The sequence below is a fragment of the Coptis chinensis genome, chromosome 7, assembly GCF_015680905.1.
Source record: "Coptis chinensis isolate HL-2020 chromosome 7, ASM1568090v1, whole genome shotgun sequence".
In the NCBI taxonomy this organism is placed as follows: Eukaryota; Viridiplantae; Streptophyta; class Magnoliopsida; order Ranunculales; family Ranunculaceae; genus Coptis; species Coptis chinensis.
In genome coordinates, this window is record NC_141462.1 from 68,547,007 (window position 1) to 68,568,595 (window position 21,589).

The 21,589-nt window shown below is 37.0% G+C and overlaps 1 protein-coding gene across 1 annotated transcript; it reads left to right on the forward strand.

Annotated features, from left to right (window-relative positions):
• Nucleotides 1–16,439: 16,439 nt before the first annotated feature.
• Nucleotides 16,440–21,134, forward strand: LOC147488547 (lipoyl synthase 1, chloroplastic-like). The gene is made up of 7 exons (XM_086571065.1): nt 16,440–17,114; nt 17,197–17,360; nt 18,491–18,581; nt 18,697–18,854; nt 19,498–19,669; nt 19,750–19,860; nt 20,556–21,134. Exons 1-7 carry the CDS (start codon nt 16,821–16,823, stop codon nt 20,637–20,639), a joined length of 1,074 nt encoding a protein of 357 aa, XP_086427191.1. The 5' UTR covers nt 16,440–16,820; the 3' UTR covers nt 20,640–21,134.
• Nucleotides 21,135–21,589: the final 455 nt, after the last annotated feature.

Below are 21,589 nucleotides of genomic sequence, written 5' to 3' on the forward strand. Positions count from 1 at the left end.
TTGCTCACTTCCAGCTTCATCATCCTTTATCTCAGTAGCTGTTTCAGCATCCTTGGGCTCTTTGTCAATTTCAGCTGAATCTGCTTCACTCTCTAGCTATATGCCAATGTGAACTTGCTTCAGTACATCTGTCCCAGTAGCTGCTACATCCTTGGACACATGCTTCAGTACCTCTGTTCCAGTAGCTGCTACATACTTGGACACTTGGTTCTCTACTTGCGAACTTTCTTCTGTCAACCTCTTTTCAAATTATGTTCTCTTCTTAGACACTTCATCTGGATTTAATCCACAGGATATAATGTCCATTCCAATCCTCAGCCACATTCTAAATGGTTGCATGTCAATATTGTTTACCCTCTCAGGAACACCTCTAAGAAGACTATCAATAAAGGCAAGGCAATATAATCCACAGCTGTTGGAATCACGGTTCACGTGTGACACTAACAAATTCACGAGCCCATGGTGTGTTCAAATCAACAAAGGAGCTTGGATCAACACACTTGAGCACATAAGGAATCATTCTCTCCAAAGCTAGTTGTTCATCGAAATTTGCTTTCCACTAAGAGAATCATAGGTGCACACTTTCATCTCTTTAAAGTTAAAGACATCAACAATCCAGTGACTACCATGAACTTGAAGAGGTACAATTACTCCCTTACCATGTACTAGGTGTGGTTGATTTCTAATCCTTCCGTCAACGGGGTCCAAATACTCTTTCACAATTTCATCTGTATGGTACAAACCATTAACCACTCTTTCCTCTGGGCTTGCAGCTCAAAAACTTGGGTCTTGTAGCTTATTCTTGAATATCCCATACTCTCTTATCATGAATTTCTACATCCACAAAGTGATGATTAAGCTTATCAAACTTAAGTAAGATTAGTGAGTAAGCTTCAACAGAAATTTAGTATTAAAGTGTAGAGAACTCACAGCAAAGTAAACATCCTCCACAACAGTATACACTTCATCTTCCGGAATGGCTTGTTCCTTACAGTGCTGCTTATACCACCTTATCAATAGCTTGACATATAAGCTGAGAACTTATAAAATAATCAAATAGGAATTAGTAACAATTAACTTTCTGTAGTAGTTTTTACTTTGCACATTAATACCTAGTTGCTGATAGTTTTAGAGCAAATTACTAATGGTAGATTCATTACCTCACCATCCACCCATTGTCTTCCATGTAACGAATGAAAATTATGCACTGAAATAACTTGATCATACCCAAAAACTCTCATATCTGGAGAGTTATGTTGATTCATCTTCCTACTGCACTTTCTCCAGTAATAATTAACAACATTTACCTCACATGTGGTAGTTGTTTTCTTGTAAAAGGTTGATGACAGAGCAACCTTGATTAATGAATCACAGTCCTTTCCCATCTTCTCTTCCCATAAACTAGTACTTTATTTTCCCAGTTTTTTCTCCCTCCTCCTTCTACGGCCACTCTCTGCACTTTTCTTATCCATTTCCTTCTCCATCTGAGTGTGAATGAGTACCATATCAGGGTCCTCCACATCACCAGCATCATGCTGACCATCAGTGTTCAGATCATCATCTACAGCTGCCATATCATGTTCAGTGCTTACTCCTTCTGATGGTGATAGGGCTGGCAATTCAGTTATGTCAGAAAGCTCTGTACTTTCAGCCAATAGAGAAACAAAACTGAATTTTTCCATTTCTCTATTAAGGACTTCTTCCCCATCAAGATCACCAGGAAGAAGGACTAAAATAGATGCCAAAGGATATAATACCCCATCAAGATCCCCAGATGACAAAGAAGAGTAAAAGGGAACATGATCAAGCATTGAAGATTCAGCATAAGGTACTATAGCAGTCTGTACCCCCACCAGGTCCTCCTCCAGCTCCACACTATGTTCTTGGTATGTCCCTCTCACTAATCTGCTGCAAAGCACTTGCAGCAACTAACTCCAAATCATTTTGCCCTCTTTGTTATTGTGCAACATCTTCATCTTCGTCTGACTCAGCCTGGATCAACTTCCTTCTCTGTTTGGGTGTCTCAGCTTCCTTAAGCTTCAGCTCCCTTTCCCTTGTTCTCTCACTAATTTGATATTTTTCTTCAAATTTTGCCTCTCACTAGCCTTTTTATAGCCTCATTTTTGCTTTCCCTAGATGGTCAACTTCGAAAGTACCACAAACTTTGACCACTTTCTTTTTCTTTCTTTCATACGAAAGGGTTTTGAAGTATCTCCCACAACTTCAAGGCTTTGATCCTTGTCCAATGTTCTTTTTTTTTTTATTGAGGAACTAGGAGAAACCTCAAAGGTAACTTTCTTAGAAACAGATGAACTCTTTTTCTTAGGTTCTGAGTGAACCTTCTTCTGGGAAGACTTCTTCGGGGTAGACTTCTTCTGGGAAGACCTTGTTGGTGTTTTCAGTTTAGCATCAGAGCCTACATTGCTTGACTTCTTTGGGCTTGGGCTTCTAGTTCTACTCCTTGTTCTAGCATCAACAACTTTCATAACCTTAACCTCTAAACTTCTGCTCCTTGTTCTACTCTTACTCCTTGTTCTACCCCTTGTTCCAAGCCCTTGCACAACCTCAACCTTTGAACTTTCCATACCACCTTTCAACCCACCATGAGCAATCTTTTGAATTATTGTTTCCATGCCAGTCCTTATTTCACTCTGGAGTATATCCCCAACAGCCCTAACTTCCTTACTGACCTGTTTTAGATTAATCAGAGCACATAACAAAGAATATAAGTAAGATCCCACTTTAATATTTGTAAACCACTACATATACATTGCAGTGGCTGACATATCATGTTTCCCAATAGCTCACTCATATATGAAACAATGCTGCAACATGCAGTTCCATAACAACATATTATCAGTGATTCATATAACAACATGGGTCCTAACAGCATTTGCAATTTCAATTCAAGACTATATAATAGGGTACCCATATCATATTACAACTTTCTATAACATTTTAAATAAGATTATATGAGTACTTCAAATGTCAAAAACTGGTTACCCATATCATGGGTACCCTATTATCATTCTGGGATCAACATGCAAGATCCCACTTCATTATTTGTAAACCACTATAGATAGATTGTAGTGGCTGACATATCATGTTTCCCAATAGCTCACTCATATATGAAACAATGCTGCAACATGCGCCTGAAACAATATATTTCGATCTTTCATATAAAACATGGGTCCTAACAACATTTGCAATTCCAATTCAAGACTATATAATATGGTACCCATATCATATTACAAATTTCTATAACTTTTAAATAACATTATATGAGTACTTCAAATGTCAAAAGGGTACCCATGTCAAACTGGTTACCCAAAAGGGTATCATGGGTACCCTATTATCATTCTGGGTTTAACATGCAAGATCCCACTTCACTATTTATACATTGTAGTTGCTGATATATATTGTTTAGCAATAGCTCACTCATGGTACCATAACATATTACTGCCTCATATATGAAACAATGTTGTAACATGCAGTTCAATAACAACACATTATCAGTGCTTCATTAACAACATGGGTCCTAACAACATTTGCAATTCCATTATCATATTACAACTTCTATAACATTATAAGATTATCTGAGTACTTCAAATGTGAAAAGAAAACAAGTTACTTACAAGGCCTTTAATTACTTTTGTCTGTCTTTGAAAAAGTTCCTCATTATTGTATGTCCCTGAAACTGCTGCACCACTTTGCATGGGTTGTTGTCCCAAAGCATCTTTTAGCACTTCTTCATTCAGTTCTCCTTCAGAAAGATCTAGACTTTCCAACACCACTGCTTTCCCCTTAAGAGGCTGAAGCTTTTTCTGATAAGTATGTAGATGTATGTTTCTGAAAGGCAAGTCTACCCAATCTAGTATTCTTGGGAACCTACCATCAACTTGTCTCCGAGCCCCAAGAGATGGAATGTGAAGATATACCCAAATAACAAAACAAATTAAACAACCATAAACTGCGAAAGAATCCTTTCTAACACTCACCAGGTTAGACATGTCTTCCAAAGACTCTTCCAACATTTCAAACAGAGGTGTGCCCCAAGGAAAGCTGTCAAATGCATTTAAATTCTCGGCCAGATCAATATACCTCCCATCAACTGTCCTAGCAGATCCTAGAAGCACAACTTGCAACAGTATATACAACCTATTCAGCCTCAACACATCATTCTGACTTTCTTCACCAACACTGGATTTTGCCAAGTTTCTAGCTTCCAATATTTATGTTTCAGAAACCGTGGTTCCTTTAAAAAACCTTGCACGAAATTGGGATGGGATCTTGATGTCTGCCGTGTAGAATGAATTAGAAACCAGCTTCACACTAATACCCATTATAAGAGCAACATCACTTTTCTTAAACACCAAATCCTTCTTACCGATTCGGTAGCAAAGTTTACCCACTTGGTGTCCCAAAATAGCATACACTAGCGTAGTAGTGGTGTGCATTCTCTCATTAATGCTTAAAAACTTACTGAAGCAAGACTTCTCAAAATCTTCCCTCTCTTCAGTAGTAAATGTCTTGAACAATTTATGCATTTTATCGAGTGACATACGAATAATCAAATTAAGCTTTCTCATTTTTGAAAGATTGGAAATGGTATGAAAATTAGGGATTTTGGGCGGTTTTTTTTTGTCTAAAAATGAACACTGAACCGTCCTTATACCCTCAAACATATTACTACCGACCGCATTAATGTCGGTTTAAAGGTAAAAACCATTATTTCTTCAACAGTTTGGTGAATAATTAATGCTATCATATCGCTCCTAACATCGCGGCAAAGATTTTTCCCACCCAAACTAGATTCTTCATCTCACCAGTTTATCTTAGTACAGACATATTCTAATGTACTAACTATCAGCAACTTCTGAGTCTGGTCATTTTACAAAGGGTGGGACATCCTAACATTTTGGCTATTTGTATAAGAAAACTTTTTAAATATTGAACTACGGACAAGCTTGTAATAGAGTTGGGTAGGAACAATGGTGAAATATGAAACTGAGATGCTAGTATGTGTTATTAAATGCTACACTTTTGCTTTACTTGATATTGAATAAAGGGTTGAATAAACTTATCAAAGTTAACTTTTGTTTAACTTGTTATTGGATAATACTATTTGTACATAAATTATAGGTGTATATTAAAGTCAACCTGATAGTCTTAATTGTGTTCTTATTTATGGCTTCAGTTGCTGATATACCATACATAAAACACTGCCAATTACCTCCATTTCTAATAACACGTCTAGCCTAGTTTTGTGAATGCTAAATGCATTTTTTCTTTTTTCTTCTTATTGAGTTTCCATACAGATTTCTACCCAGATTTCTTTCCTTTCTATTAGGGTCTCATTATCTCCTTATAAACAACAACAATGATATAAGGGTACCCCTGATATAATCACAAACAAAACATATGAACATCAACAGTTTCTGTGCTAACACTCAAGCACAATAAACCGGCCGTTTCTAAACTACAAAATACCATTACATCGATTCAAGCGAGAAACCTATACATTGAAACATACTTTCAAAACTCCATAAGGTGATCTCGTGAAGTGGAAGTGGAAGTGGGATTTCAAAAGAAACCCAATTAAACATGGTGACATCCACGAGTCTTCATTGCTATAACCTGGTGGAACTGTGGATCAAAAAAGGCAATCCAAGCTCACCACAATGACTGCTCAGTTGTCTTCTTCTGCTTTTGTATCACGCCTTGAACCATATTCAAGTATTCAATTTTTTCATCAATCTAGAAAGGGACTTGTTCATCAAATACATCATACAAAAACTCAATTTCATGCTTGGAAAAACCTTCCACAAGACACATGGATCCTTCTAAGAAAATATACACATCAAACACTTTCAATTTCAACTCACCTGTTACATACTTCTTCACTCCATGCAAAAAGAACAAGAGAAGAACAAAATCAATATGGAAATAGTAAACACAACTATAGAAACCTTAAAAAAACTATATACACTACTACTTAAAAACAAACCCAAGTTGCTAACGGTACATGTAAGTGTTGCTTATGGTGGCATCCACATAGTTTTCATTGCTAAAACCCGGCGAAACCCATGACCTAAAAGGCAATCCAAGCTCACCACAATGATTGCTCAGCTATCTTTTTCTGCTTTTGAATCATATTCAAGTAGTCAATTTTTTCATCGATCTAGAAAGGGACTTGTTCATCAAGTATATCATACAAAAACTCAATTTCATGCGCTTGGAAAAACCTTCCACAAGACACATGAATTCTTCTAAGAAAATATACACATCAAACACTCTCAATTTCAGCTCACCTGTTACATACTTCTTCACTCCATGCAAAAAGAACAAGAGAAAAACAAAATCAATATGGAAATAGTAAACACAATTATGGAAATCTTAAAAAAACTCTATATACTACTACTTAAAAACAAACCCAAGTTGCTAACGGTACATGTAAGTGTTGCTTATGGTGGCATCCACAGAGCCTTCATTGCTAAAACCTGGCGGAACCGCGACTGAAAAGGCAATCCAAGCTTACCACAATTGTCACAACCCGAATTTCGATAGAATTCGGAAAAACATTATTTGTTCCCGACTCTTCGATTTCCGAGGTGTGACGCACTCTCCACTCCCAAAAACCCATAAACAGTTTTAAAATATGCGGATAATTAAAACCCAATACAAATTTTAACTTAAACAACAGTCATCTTCATTACCAAAAACAATTTACAAATAAAAATGCAAATAACCTTATCTCAACTAAAAATCTATATCACCTCAAGGGAAAACAAAACTTATCCCGAGATGCTGGCGCTTAACGCAAACCACAAGCAAAGAACCGATCTTCTTCAACACTAAACCTCAATCCAAGACTTATCAACTATGTTCATTTAATGAACACACCCGATAAGCAAACATGCAAATCGGGTCAGCATTATAAACAATGCTGGTGTGAGTAGCCCTAAAAATACAAATATACTTATACATATATATACCCAATCCACCGCGGCAGCTTAGTTCCTCCACCGAGGCCTTTAACTTTCAACGACAAATACAATATCCTTAAGAATAATAATTAAAGGCGGTAGTTCCTCCAATCGAGGCTTTTAACTTCCCACTAACCACACAACAAACTATACACATAATAAATAAGGCATGTAGTTCCTCCATCGAGGCTTTAGATTCTAACTAATCAAATAACCAACCAAGCATGTTACCATAATTAGATTATTTAAGGCTTTCTTTGCGTGTCCCTAAAATCACGCCAGATCTATGTCTTACCTAGTTTCCTACCACCACAATCGCTACCCAACGCCGAACATGTACATCCACATGCCTCCCCATACATAATGAACCACTCCGTCGTAACTACCTCCCGAAGCGGATGCCGCGACACCGTAAATCCTCACACGGAAGTAATTATGTAAGTATCGCCACTATTCGCATAAAAATATTGCGCATCATCGCTCTATTTTGCGAACGGAATAATCCAATACACTATTATTCGCCCGGGGAGGGCCATTCAACTTTTACCGAACGCCCGAAGGTCAGCCGAAGGCCATTCAGGATTAATCGAACGCCAGAGGGGCACCGGCCATCCAGATTTAACCGAAACGCCGGAAAGGCCAATCACATGAGTTGTGGAAGTCGTTTTAGGATTTTCGTTATTAATTTATTCAGTGTCATACATTAATGACTCATAAACATTTCTACTATATCACGTGCGGTCAATTACCTTATTGCACTAAGCCATAATATCTAGAAACATCTCAATTATATCTCATAGTCACTTTCATTCTTTCACGTGCCAATATATTATTATTGCACTACACCACACTCCGTGAGCAAATATTCACCAATACTATATTAGCATCTCACATATAAAATAATGGAGTGTATATATATATTTCTCCAAGATATTGCATTAATATAAATATCCCAAAGATATTATCTCATGTCACAATGCTTCAACGTATCACATACATTTTATTATAGCATTATTAGGAATATAATGTCTCCTAACATCTCAATATCGTCACGGTCAAAAATACACAACATCAATGTCAAATCTTAATTAGATAATGACCACCAAATTTATACAAGCTTCCACAAAGATTTTAGCATTTGATTGTCCATACAATATACACCTAAAACGTAGCACAAATAAACAAATCCACGTCCCAATCAAAGCCCAATATATATATGCTTTACACACTACTCACGTCAAATCTAAATTAGATAATGACAAACCAAGTTATACAATCTCAACAATATTTTATTACTATATTTATCCATATAATCAAATATGTGAAAAACTGGAAAAGTCAACATTCCCAGTCAACGGACAACAGTCAAAGTCAACGGTCAACGGTCAAAGTCAACGGTCAAAGGTCAACACATCATGGTCAAGGTCAAACTCAACATGTCATGGTCAAAGTCAAAGTCAACATGTCCTGGTCAAAGTCAAACTGTCATTGTCAAAGTCAACATGTCATGGTCAAAGTCAACATGTCATGGTCAAAGTCAAACTGTCCTGGTCAAAGTCAAACTGTCGTTTCCGTGTTCGACAGGTTCAGAGTCATAGCCATGGTTCATGGCTAAGGTCAGTGTATGGTTCATGAGCTCATGGCTAAGGTCATGGTTCGGACCCAACTGGCCAAGCCCAAACCTTAGAACCCGAAAGTTTAAACATAGAAAAACCCAAAAGGTCTATTTTAAGTCCCATGGATGGCCCCCCAATATTAAACGCCCCAAAACAGTTAAGTGGTTCAGTCCAAAAATTGTAATATGAACTGGTCCACCAATCTTAACGAAATCGGGCCCAAACAAAACAATCTAATCTAGCTAAGGCCCAACCACTTAAATTAGATTTCAGCTCCGAAATGAAATAATAGAACTGGCCCAAACAAAACCAAAATAAACCGGCCCATTGAACTGAACCAAACTGGTCCGGCCCAAGCCCGAAATCGAAATTACTGTTCATCACCTTCACCCATTTCTCTCCTCCACCACCACCAAATCCGGCCACCACCAAGCACTAATCGACCACCCATTTTGATCAGGCGGTTTTAATCCCCATAACAAACCCAACAACATTAACAAACACACATTCCTCAAATCATTCAAATCCTAACTTCATCAAATCTAGATCTAAAAATCGTGACCGCCATTAATGGCTTCCCCCAAGCTTCCAACAGCCCCCATCAAACTCCCTACTACCCCCATACATCAACTAAGTTCGTTATTCCAACACCAATACATCAAACCGACCAAAATCGTTTTTATCGGGTGTTTGGGCAAGCCGCCATTCATGGCTTCTCCAAGCTTCCCCTGCAAAGACTCCTCCCCCAAATACAACCACCACCAAACAAATCGACAGCCACCTTCCACTCACCATCACTAGCCACCCCCGATTCTAACCCAAAAACAGCCTAACCGAGTTTTTCTCACGACTCTCCACCGGCGCCATTAACGCTTTAAGCCTTCGGACCCGACACCAACCCAACCTTCATCCCCTTACTACCACCAACAGTTTATATAATATTGTGTCGGAAATTTCTTGGTGCCGCCAGAAATGTTTCTTCAGAGCTTGAACAGCTCAACCAAAACCACGCCTCCCAGCCCATTTCAAAGATAACCAAAACAATAGGCTTAATATTTAGCCAGTTTAATAATACGATACATGGCGAAGAAAAATGGACAGTAAAATGGAATGAAAACATGAGACTGTAAATCTGTTTCTGTGGTGAGGTAGAAGACTAACTACTCACCTTAATCCCAAAGCTCCACGAATCCCTCGTAGTCCGAGCCATCAAGGCTCCATCTCCAAAAAACCGACTTCTCTCTCCATTTCCATTTTCATTATTTTATTATTCTCTGAACCCTATTTTCTAGAAAAATGTGTTTATATACTTGGGTTCGAAACCCAAGCCCAACACCGACTCGGGCCCAAAAACCAGGCCCACGTATCCCTATCCAATCCGACGAATTTTGAAAATAAATAAATAAATAATTAATTAAATAGATAAAAAAACGTATTTTAAAATACGGGCGTTACAGCTATACACATCTCAAAAGGATCTCGTCCCGAGATTTGGAAGTAAAGCTATACGAACAAATATGTTGGTTATTAACTTAGAACCTATACAAGAATGCACGTTGATTAAACTTAAACAAGATAACATTGGTATTAATTATTTGGAATAATTTCAGAATATATGTCCTCATGCCATTACAAAACCTATTACAGTTTAGCTGTCTATATTAAAACAATTATTACTGTCACTTAAACGCAAGATAAATACATCATATCTTTTTAGCATGCAGTTTCTGGACACGTAGCAAACTCTACGAAAATAATATGCTACTTAACTAATCAATACTACAGGGTAAGTTCATCCATGCATGAAACATTATGGAGTCTTTCATTATCATGCATAAAAGAAAACTAGTGTCCTAATACACTTAAAACAAAAATCACTCATGTCATTGATACTACAATAAAATTTTATATTTACTTTAGTCATGTCATTTAAAAATTAAATTTAAAACAACCCTTGAATCCTAATTCATGCTTGCAACTGGATCAAATATAGCACGATTCAAAAAATAATTTTTCATATTCCTCTATCGAAATCATATAGATCAAAACAAAACAATTCAGAATAAATACTTTCGAATATGCAAAAATCATGTGAAACTAATTTAACGATATTAATCAATCATATACGCATACGGTAATACTTCACCTATATACAATAATATAAAAATGCGCGTGTATACGCTTAGTATACACATCTCAAAAGAATACACGTATATGCATAAAGTATACACGCCTCAAAAAAAGAATACACGATATTTTATTATTATATTCAATCTATTTCTAACTAATCACCTCTAACAGATTAATCTCTTATACTTTAAAATACTATTCATCCATTAACGTTAATAATGAAAGTGAGGCGCAGATAGTTCCTCCAACACCGAGGCAATTAGTTCCTTACTCAGACGTCATAAAGTCATCACTTAATGCAGCTCATTCAATATAGATTAAATATCTTATTATTTCTTAAATAATAACATAATACTCAAATACAAAGTTCACAAACATGTCATTGCACTTAATCCATAATCCATGTGAAAATGAACACAAACAATAAAACAACATTGTAACAGCACACATCATCTTGATCAAATCCATTAATAATTAACATATTACACATATAACCACTCCTCATATTATAAGGAAAAATAAAAGCATTTCATATGCACTCCACAAGAGTAACTAATATAAATATACATTATTACACGCACAAACAAATCAAGAAAAATATTGACTCTCTTTGTTTCTATATCTCTTTCATTTTATTTGTAAAAATAAAACAACTAGCGGAAATAGTTTTGAAAATAAAACTTCTTAAACACTACCCATAAACTACGATCCGAGAATCACCTAGACTCACCCTAGTCTAAGCTAACCAAATGCTCTGATACCAAAATCATCACAACCCAATTTCGATGAATTCGAAAACATTATTTGTTCCCGACTCTTCGATTTCCGAGGTGGTGTGACGACTCTCCACTCCCAAAAACCCATAAACAGTTTTAAAATATGCGGATAATTAAAACCCAATACAAATTTTAACTTAAACAACAGTCATCTTCATTACCAAAACAATTTACAAATGAAAATGCAAATAACCTTATCTCAACTGAAAATCTATATCACCTCAAGGAAAACAAAAACTTATCCCGAGATGCAACGCTTAACGCAAAACCACAAGCAAAGAACCGATCTTCTTCAACACTAAACTCACAAGACTTATCAACTATGTTCATTTAATGAACACACCCGATAAGCAAACATGCAAATCGGGTCAGCATTATAAACAATGCTGGTGTGAGTAGCCCTAAAAATACAAATATACTTATACATATATATACCCAATCCACCAGGCAGTTAGTTCCTCCACCGAGGCGCCTTAACTTTCAACGACAAATACAAAATCCTTAAGAATAATAATTAAGGCAGGTAGTTCCTCCACTGAGGCGCCTTAACTTCCCACTAACCACACAACAAACTATACACATAATAAATAAGGCATGTAGTTCCTCCATCGAGGCACCTTAGATTCTAACTAATCAAATAACCAACCAAGCATGTTACCATAATTAGATTATTTAAGGCTTTCTTTGCGTGTTCCCTAAAATCACGTCAGTATCTATGTCTTTACCTAGTTTCCCTGGCTACCACAATCGCTACCCAACGTAACATGTACATCCACATGCCTCCCCACATAATGAACCACTTCGTGCGCGACCACCCTCGAAATGGATGCGCGACACCGTAAATCCTCACACGGAAGCAATTATGTAAGTAATCGCCACTATTCGCATAAAATATTATTGCGATCATCGTTCTATTTTGCGAGCAACGTAATAATCCAGCCCACTATTCGGCTACGCCGAGGGGCCATTCAAATTTTTCGAACGCCGGAAGGTCACCAAGGCCATTCGATTAACCAAACGCCAGAGGGTCACCGAAAAGCCATTCAGATTTAACCGAACGCCGGAAGGGCCAATCACATGAGTTGTGGTAGTCGTTTTAGGATTTTCGTTACGTAATTTATTCGGTGTCATACATTAATGACTCATAAACATTTCTACTATATCGCGTGCGGTCAATTACCTTATTGCACTAAGACATAATATCTAAAACATCTCAATTATATCTCATAGTCACTTTCATTCTTTCACGCCAAATATTATTATTGACTACACCACACTCCCCAAAGGCAAATATTCACAAATACTATATTAGCATCTCACATATAAAATAATGGAGTGTATATATATATATTTCTCCAAGATATTGCATTAATATAAATATCCCAAAGATATTATCTCATGTCACAATGCTTCAACATATCACATACATTTTATTATAACGTATTAGGGAATATAATGTCTCCTAACATCTCAATATCGTCCACGTCAAAATACACAACATCAATGTCAAATCTTAATTAGATAATGACCACCAAATTTATACAAGCTTCCACAAAGATTTTAGCATTTGATTGTCCATACAATATACACCTAAAACGTAGAAGACAAATAAACAAATCCATACCCACAATCAAAGCCCAATATATATATGCTTTTACACACTACTCACGCCAAATCTAAATTAGATAATGACAAACCAAGTTATACAATCTCAACAATATTTTATTACTATATTTATCCATATAATCAAATATGTGAAAAACTGGAAAAGTCAACATTCCTACCAACGGACAAAAACAAAGTCAACGTCAAAAGTCAATCGGTCAAAGGTCAACACATCATGGTCAAGGTCAAACTCAACATGTCATGGTCAAAGTCAAAGTCAACATGTCCTGGTCAAAGTCAAACTGTCATTGTCAAAGTCAACATGTCATGGTCAAAGTCAACATGTCATGGTCAAAGTCAACATGTCATGGTCAAAGTCAAACTGTCCTGGTCAAAGTCAAACTGTCGTTCCGGTGTTTCAGGGTTCAGAGTCATAGCCATGGTTCATGGCTAAAGTCGTCAATATGGTTCATGAGCTCATGGCTAAGGTCATGGTTCGGACCCAACTGGCCAAGCCCAAACCTTAGAACCCGAAAGTTTAAACATAGAAAAACCCAAAAAGGTCTATTTTAAGTCCCATGGATCGCCCCCCAAATATTAGAACCGGCCCCAAAACAGGTTAAGTGGTTCAAATTCAAAAATTGTAATATGAACCGTCCACCAATCTTAACGAAATCGGGCCAAACAAAACAATCTAATCTAGCTAAGGCCCAACCACTTAAATTAGATTTCCAAATAAATGAAATAATAGAAACCGCCCAAACAAAACCAAAATAAACCGCCCATTGAACTGAACCAAACCGTCCCCTTTAAGCCCCCAATCGAAATTATCGTTCATCGGGCCTTCACCCATTTCTCTCCTCCACCACCACCAAATCCGCCACCACCAAGCACTAATCGACCACCCATTTTGATCAAAGGTTTTAATCCCCATAACAAACCCAACAACATTAACAAACACACATTCCTCAAATCATTCAAATCCTAACTTCATCAAATCTAGATCTAAAAATCGTGGACCGCCATTAATGGCTTCCCCAAGCTTCCAACAACCCCATCAAACTCCCTCCTACTACCCCCATACATCAACTAAGTTCGTTATTCCAACACCAATACATCAAACCGACCAAAATCAAATTTTTGGGGTGTTTGGGCAAGCCGCCATTCATGGCTTCTCCAAGCTTCCCGCAAAGACCTCCCATCCCACAACCACCACCAAAACAAATCGACACCACCTTCCACTCACCATCACTAGCCACCCCGATTCTAACCCAAAACAGCCTAACCGAAGTTTTCTCCGCGACTCTCCACCCACGCCATTAATTAATCATCGGCTTCGACGACCCGACACCAACCCAACCTTCATCCCCTTACTACCACCAACAATTTATATAATATTGTGGTCGGAAATTTCTTGGTGCCGCCAAGAAATGTTTCTTCAGAGCTTGAAACGGCTTTCAACCAAAACCACAGTTCCTAGTTCGGCGGTTTCAAAGATAACCAAAACAATAGGCTTAATATTTAGCCGGTTTAATAATACGATACATGGCGAAGAAAAATGGACAAGAAAATGGAATGAAAACATGAGATCAGAAATCTGTTTTATGTGGTGAGGTAGAAGACTAACTACTCACCTTAATCCCAAAGCTCCACGAATCCCTCGTGAGTCCGAGCCATCATCGCTCCATCTCTCCAAAGAAACCAAACTTCTCTCTCCCATTCCATTTTCATTATTTTATTATTCTCTGAACCCTATTTTCTAGAAAAATGTATTTATATACTTGGGTTCGAAACCCAAGCCCAACACCGACTCGGGCCCAAAAACCAGGCCCACGTATCCCTATCCAATCCGACGAATTTTGAAAATAAATAAATAAATAATTAATTAAATAGATAAAAAACGTATTTTAAAATACGGGCGTTACAACAATGATTGCTTAGCTATCTTTTTCTGCTTTTGAATCATATTCAAGTAGTCAATTTTTTCATCGATCTAGAAAGGGACTTGTTCATCAAGTACATCATACAAAAACTCAATTTCATGCGCTTGGAAAAACCTTCCACAAGACACATGAATCCTTCTAAGAAAATATACACATCAAACACTCTCAATTTCACCTCACCTATTACATACTTCTTCACTCCATGCAAAAAGAACAAGAGAAGAACAAAATCAATATGAAAATAGTAAATGCAACTATGGAAACCTTAAAAAAACTCTATACACTACTACGTAAAAACAAACTTAAGTTGCTGACGGTACATGTAAGTGTCCCTTACGGTGGCATCCCCGAAGTCTTCATTGCTAAAACCCAAAACTGGCAGGGATCAACCCAAGCTCACCGCAATGACTGCTCATCTATCTTCTTCTGCTTTTGAATCATATTCAAGTAGTCAATTTTTTCATCAATCTAGAAAGGGACTTGTTCATCAAGTGCATCATACAAAAACTCAATTCCATGAGCTTGGAAAAACCTTCCACAAGACACATGAATCCTTCTAAGAAAATATACACATCAAATACTCTCAATTTCAGCTCACCTGTTATATACTTCTTCACTCCATGCAACAAGAACAAAATCAACATGGAAATAGTAAACACAACTATGAAAATCTTAAAAAACTATATACACTACTACGTAAAAACAAACCCAAGATGACCTAGAAAGAAACCAACACTGAAGACAACAAACCAAAGTTCAAAACATATCAATAAACAATGAGAACCATAGAGGGAGAGGATAATCAAGAAGATGAACCTTCGAAAAATCCATTATCAAGATTTGTGTTCTTGTTCTCCATGAAAAACCTTACCAAAATCACGAAAGAGAGGATAACTAAGAAGATGAAGTAAAAAAACTTGAAGCTTTGGAGATTTGTAAACACTTTTATAGTTTGGCACAAAAATCGAGGTGAACGTTGTTACATGTCCATACAACAAAACAAAAACAACGTAAAATTTGGCGATAGTAGATCACGTAAGTTCTTTGGTTTGTGATCCCACAATAGCTAAAAAGTCGTTTTCATTTTGTTGGGTTGAAATCAAACGATCATTAATTAATTGAATGCGTATCGCTAAGAGAATCTAACAGATAGATATGACTGTGCATGTCAATATCAGAAGTGCAAGAGGAGAGAGAATGTATTACAGAGGAGAGAGTGTGTGGTACAGAAAAGTAAAAGAGTCAAAAACTCGTTGAATTGGTCAAAATTGAATGGCATGGCCGGTTGGAGAACAACGTGTATTTCCCATTGAGGCAATTACCCTTTAATTTTTGGCCGTGACTACCACGCATGAACCCGGACATAAATTATTTGCGAAAGATGACCTGAAACTGGACATGACCCAGGACATAAAAATTTTGACGGAACATTTAGAAATCGTGCCGTTCGTATCGATTTTGTGCATTTAAGTGTAGATTTTAATGCACGGACCTAATTTGGCTGGCAAGCTAAAAGGCCCAAATTTCTGTATCAAAATTGGTAATAGAAGGAATTTTGAAAGTGAAATAAAATGAAAATAAGAGCAAGAGTTATTGTTAGATGAGAAGCTGTCGATCTAACAATTGATTTGGTTAGCAAGGCATGGTGGTTTTGTTCAATCCAATATATATATATATAAACCATATAAAGAAGTTGCATAGAGGACGGAGAATACAAGAAGAGAAGACCCAACTAAAACTTCCTTTAATTTTCTCTGCCCCAAAATGATTTCCCTCACAAAACCCATAACAATTCCAACACATTCAAAACCGAAATCCTTAATTCATTATTATTCACGTCCAACGAGAATTAATATTGTTGGAGCAGAAGCTGTTGATTATACATATCCAGGTGGTGGAATGGGTGTTCATACAGGAAGGGATCCGAATGTGAAGAAGCCGGCGTGGTTAAGGCAGAAAGCACCTCAAGGGGAGAGGTTTTCAGAGGTTAAGGAGTCTTTGTCTAAGTTGAAACTTAATACTGTTTGTGAAGAAGCTCAGTGTCCCAACATTGGAGAGGTTCTTCTTCTTTACTTTCTTTTATTTTTGTTGATTTATTATTTGTTTATATCCGTTTGCTTATTGTATTTATTGCTACTAGTGTTGGAATGGAGGAGGAGATGGTATTGCAACGGCAACGATCATGCTTTTAGGTGATACTTGCACCCGTGGTTGCAGATTTTGTGCTGTCAAAACCAGTAGAAACCCGTCACCACCTGATCCAATGGAACCAGAGAACACTGCCAAGGCTATTGCCAGCTGGGGGTAAGTTACCTCTAATTTTCTTCCAGGTATACTAAAACAATATCAGAAGCTAAGTAGCATGGACACTCCATATATTATTAATGTAATCCATGATATGCCACTTTCAAAGTTAATTATTTGTAAGGAGGTGCTTTGTAAGGTCTTGAGCTGAAGAGTTAGTTATGTACCTATAGAGTAGTAATATTTTTCTTTTTAATTAGTTGTGTCCCCAAGTTTTACTTATATAGGCTGCCGTGTTAGACACTACGTGTCCTTGACACTGACACATGTATTCGTGTCAGTGTGATTTAGCAATGAAGATACATTAGTGAAGGACTGAGAAACATAGTTTCTCATGGGTAAGGATCAACAAATTTTGAAACATTTTGAATCACACATTTTATGGAGGCAGCTTTGAAAAGAGGTCTAGATTTTACGCATTTTGGGTCAATGCCGAAAGAGCCTGCCACTGGACACCTTCACTTATCAATTTATTTATTTATTTTTATTAACCCCCGATATGGATAGCTTAGGTCCTTTAAATCAGATCTGATACACTTTTCAGCTGCGGGTAGGGAGTATGTGCATCATGTAGAATTCAGTCAATTCACATCACTGAGTTTTCCATTCACAAGACTCATGCGAAAAGAAAGCACAGCTAGGTTCCAATTAGATTGATCAGGCGAGAGGAGTGGTTTCCAAGGAATTGTTTTCACAAATCATGGGTAGCCGTTAAGCTTCAAATGCACTAGATTGCACTGCAGGTTCCTGGACAACAGAGCTTATCTTTGGGACCAAGTGGGGATAGAGCTGTGAACTGTACAAGTTGATGATAAGATTGATTAGATGAGGGAAGGGGGCGGTTTATGGAGAGGATCTCACGGTGTAAGAATCAACATAGAATGATAGAAGTCACGATTTGTTTATCCATTTAACTTTACTAGTATATAACATACTGAACTCAATTTACCATTTATTACTTTGTCGATACCTAGTATGAATACTCTTCTCTCCTTGTTATTCTGCTGGGTAGCTTTCAAACTGATAGAACTTTCTACATTTGCACACTTTTAGAACTCGTGATAATTCAGTTTGGTTGTGTAAGAATGTAGATCTGAATTTTTTACTTGAATGGTCCTTACCTTTGACAGTGTGGATTATATTGTGCTAACAAGTGTTGACCGTGACGACCTTCCTGATGGTGGAAGTGGCCATTTTGCTTGTACTGTTGAGGCTATGAAGGTATGCTTGTTTAATGGAGTCGGTTATTCTAAAATCAACTTACATGTAACTGCGGAGCTATTTACAGTAGGTAAACTAACAACTAATGTCTTTCGTGCAATAAATTTTTTGACAGAGCCTCAGTCCTGACATTATGGTTGAATGCTTAACTTCTGATTTCCGAGGTGACTTAAATGCTGTAACATCTCTGGTGCACTCAGGGCTAGATGTATTTGCTCACAATGTTGAGACTGTTAAACGTCTTCAACGAATTGTCAGAGACCCTCGGGCTGGGTGAGTAGTGCACATTCTTGGACATCCTTTTTGTAGTAATTAGAGAACACAATGTTAATTTATCTTATTCTCTCTCCTTTTATATATTGATTATTGTGATCAAAAGGGCTTTTGATTTCATTGTACCCTGATACTCTGTTTTCCTGAATTTGCATTTGACCTGTTCATAGTAAATTCATGTATAATACAAAGCAATTCACTTCTTTTTATGATCCGGATTTCATTTTTCAAGAGTGTGAAGATCAGGGATTTTTGGGTGGAATATATAGAACTCAATTTAGTCATAAGATGTTCCAAGCATGGGGAGAAGAGATCGGCACATCCACTTCAACCAGGCTTGACCGTTATCTCACTGGTCAAGACCTCGTCACCTTTGAGAACTGGATGGATGATCGATATCTTAATATCACTGTTGTTTATAGCCTCCAAATGATGACAAAAGTCTGTGTGAGTGGGTCAGGGAATCGACCCATTCTTTATCGGTTAGCATGAAATATATATTTCCAGCCCTGTTTCTAGTTTTCTGTCTAAAAGGTGAAACATCACATTCACAAACTCTAGCTGATAAGTAATCTTCTTCACTAGTATAGAGCTGTACTGTTGAGAAGTCAGTGATGATAGATTTGTGGGTTTATTGATGCAGATACGAGCAGAGTTTATCTGTTCTCAAACATGCAAAGCTCTGCAAAGAAGGGATGATAACAAAAACTTCTATAATGCTGGGGCTTGGTGAATCTGATGAGGAGGTAAAAGAAGCCATGGCTGATTTAAGGGCCATTGATGTTGATATTTTGACTCTTGGACAGTATTTACAGGTAAACAAATGCAAATTGGTTTCAGAATACTTAATTGATTTTGTGGGTATTAAGAGTTTTAATGAATTGTGGTCTTTCAGCCGACTCCTTTGCACTTGACGGTGAAGGAATATGTCACACCTGAGAAGTTCACATTCTGGAAGGATTATGGGGAATCAATCGGATTCCGTTATGTAGCTAGTGGACCCCTGGTACATTCTTTGCCCTATTTGCAGTTACATTAGCATTTGATTTATTTTATGACATGACTAAATCAGTAAGAGCCTTCCCATCCTTTGCGGATTTTGATCAGGCAATTAAATTAGTTTACGACATCCCGAACAACTATTAGTGTGATAAGAACTGCAAAAGCTGTTTGGATTCTGGACCAAACCTACTGTTTTACTCTGATTTCACTAACTTTAACCTTTGTTAACCAGAAAATATCATTTATTAATGATGATCAAAAAAAAATTTCCTACTTACACACGCGTAGGGCTCTGTTTGGACTTTGGGCACATGTGGAGCATAGACTATCTGTCCTTATATGACACCAAAGTTTGTAATGAGATACTTCCACTGAAATTTATGGTGCTTGTCTTTGTCTCTGGTGGACACGTTAATACTTGGTGTGAGTACACACGTCCTTTTTCCATGACATCGGATGTAAGGCTATAGAAGTTTTCACACAAAAGGAAATTTGTTTGCCTGTTAATGTAAGTGCCTGCTGTCTTCACAAAATAAACTCACCAAATACATCGCTCCTTACCCCATCCGGCATTCATGGGGTAGGGTGCTGTACAACCACAGTATAAATTGAGTTGAATCAGTTGTTTTTGGGTCTATTCTTCGACACTGCCATATATCCCTCCCCCTCCCTCACTCTAAAGTGTTGACTCATTTGTAGGTTCGGTCCTCATATAGAGCAGGTGAGCTTTTTGTAAAGACTATGGTGAGAGAAAAAAATATTTTCAGTACTACTGGTTCTTAATTAGCGACCACCAGCCAGGCCGATTTAAGGTTTCTATATCTATGCTTCCATTCTTTTGGCATCCGTCAACTCTGGCAAAAGAGGTGAAAAATACAGAGGACAAAGAGTAATACTAAAGGAGGCTAGAATTATTGCTCATAAGATGGGATTTGTTTGCTATCTCCCTGACTCTTTTCTTCATAGGTATATATGTATTTGCTGTCTTTTCCCGAGTTTATTATTCATCAAAGTTATTAAACAATCTTGTAGCATACATCATAAGCGCACAGCTATTAAGCTATTATCAGCTTCAGCAGAACTTTTGAGAGTATTTTAGATCAAAAGTTTGTTATCCTGCTTAAGATTATTTATGTTCACTTAAAGAGTTTGCTAGACAGTTCTAAAGTTGTTGGTTCTTTTATTCCTGTTTTCGGAATCTGTTGCACTGTTGTAAAACTGCCTTTAACAAAGCCTCTCGTTCATTTTTCAACATTATGAAAAGCAGATTTCAATTTCTCTTTTGCTAGGTTTTAATGGTATCAATTTAGAGAATTTGTTTATATATGTATATATACAATTGAGCTCAAATTTTGTGGAGATGATCTTTATGGTATATAGGTAATACCCATAAAAAATTAGAGTTGAATTCATTTTCTAGGTGATGTTTTACTTACGTACTTTAAAATAAGTATGTACTTCTAAGATCGGGCCTATATATATATATATATATATATATATATATTAAAATAGAAATAATAAAGTAACTTTTGAATCTTGGAGACGAAGGAGATCGAACCTTGTACGGCTCGCATGGAAATGGAAAGTGGGCGCTTGAGTTCAAAACCTACTCTTGTTTTCAAATTTCTGTCTGGATGACATTTGATTCTATGATTCTCTGTTAAAAAGTTGTGTTGAAATCAAGTTTTTGATTTCAAATTTTTTGTTCTTCATCTAAAAGTTCTACTTCATTC

What these genes read in the sequence shown, in the direction of transcription:
- LOC147488547 (XM_086571065.1), top strand. Translation starts at nt 16,821, where the DNA reads ATGATTTCCCTCACAAAACCCATAACAATTCCAACACATTCAAAACCG. An exon ending in AGTGTCCCAACATTGGAGAG is followed by an intron (nt 17,115 to 17,196) that starts GTTCTTCTTCTT and finishes TATTGCTACTAG; the next exon opens with TGTTGGAATGGAGGAGGAGA. An exon ending in AAGGCTATTGCCAGCTGGGG is followed by an intron (nt 17,361 to 18,490) that starts GTAAGTTACCTC and finishes TACCTTTGACAG; the next exon opens with TGTGGATTATATTGTGCTAA.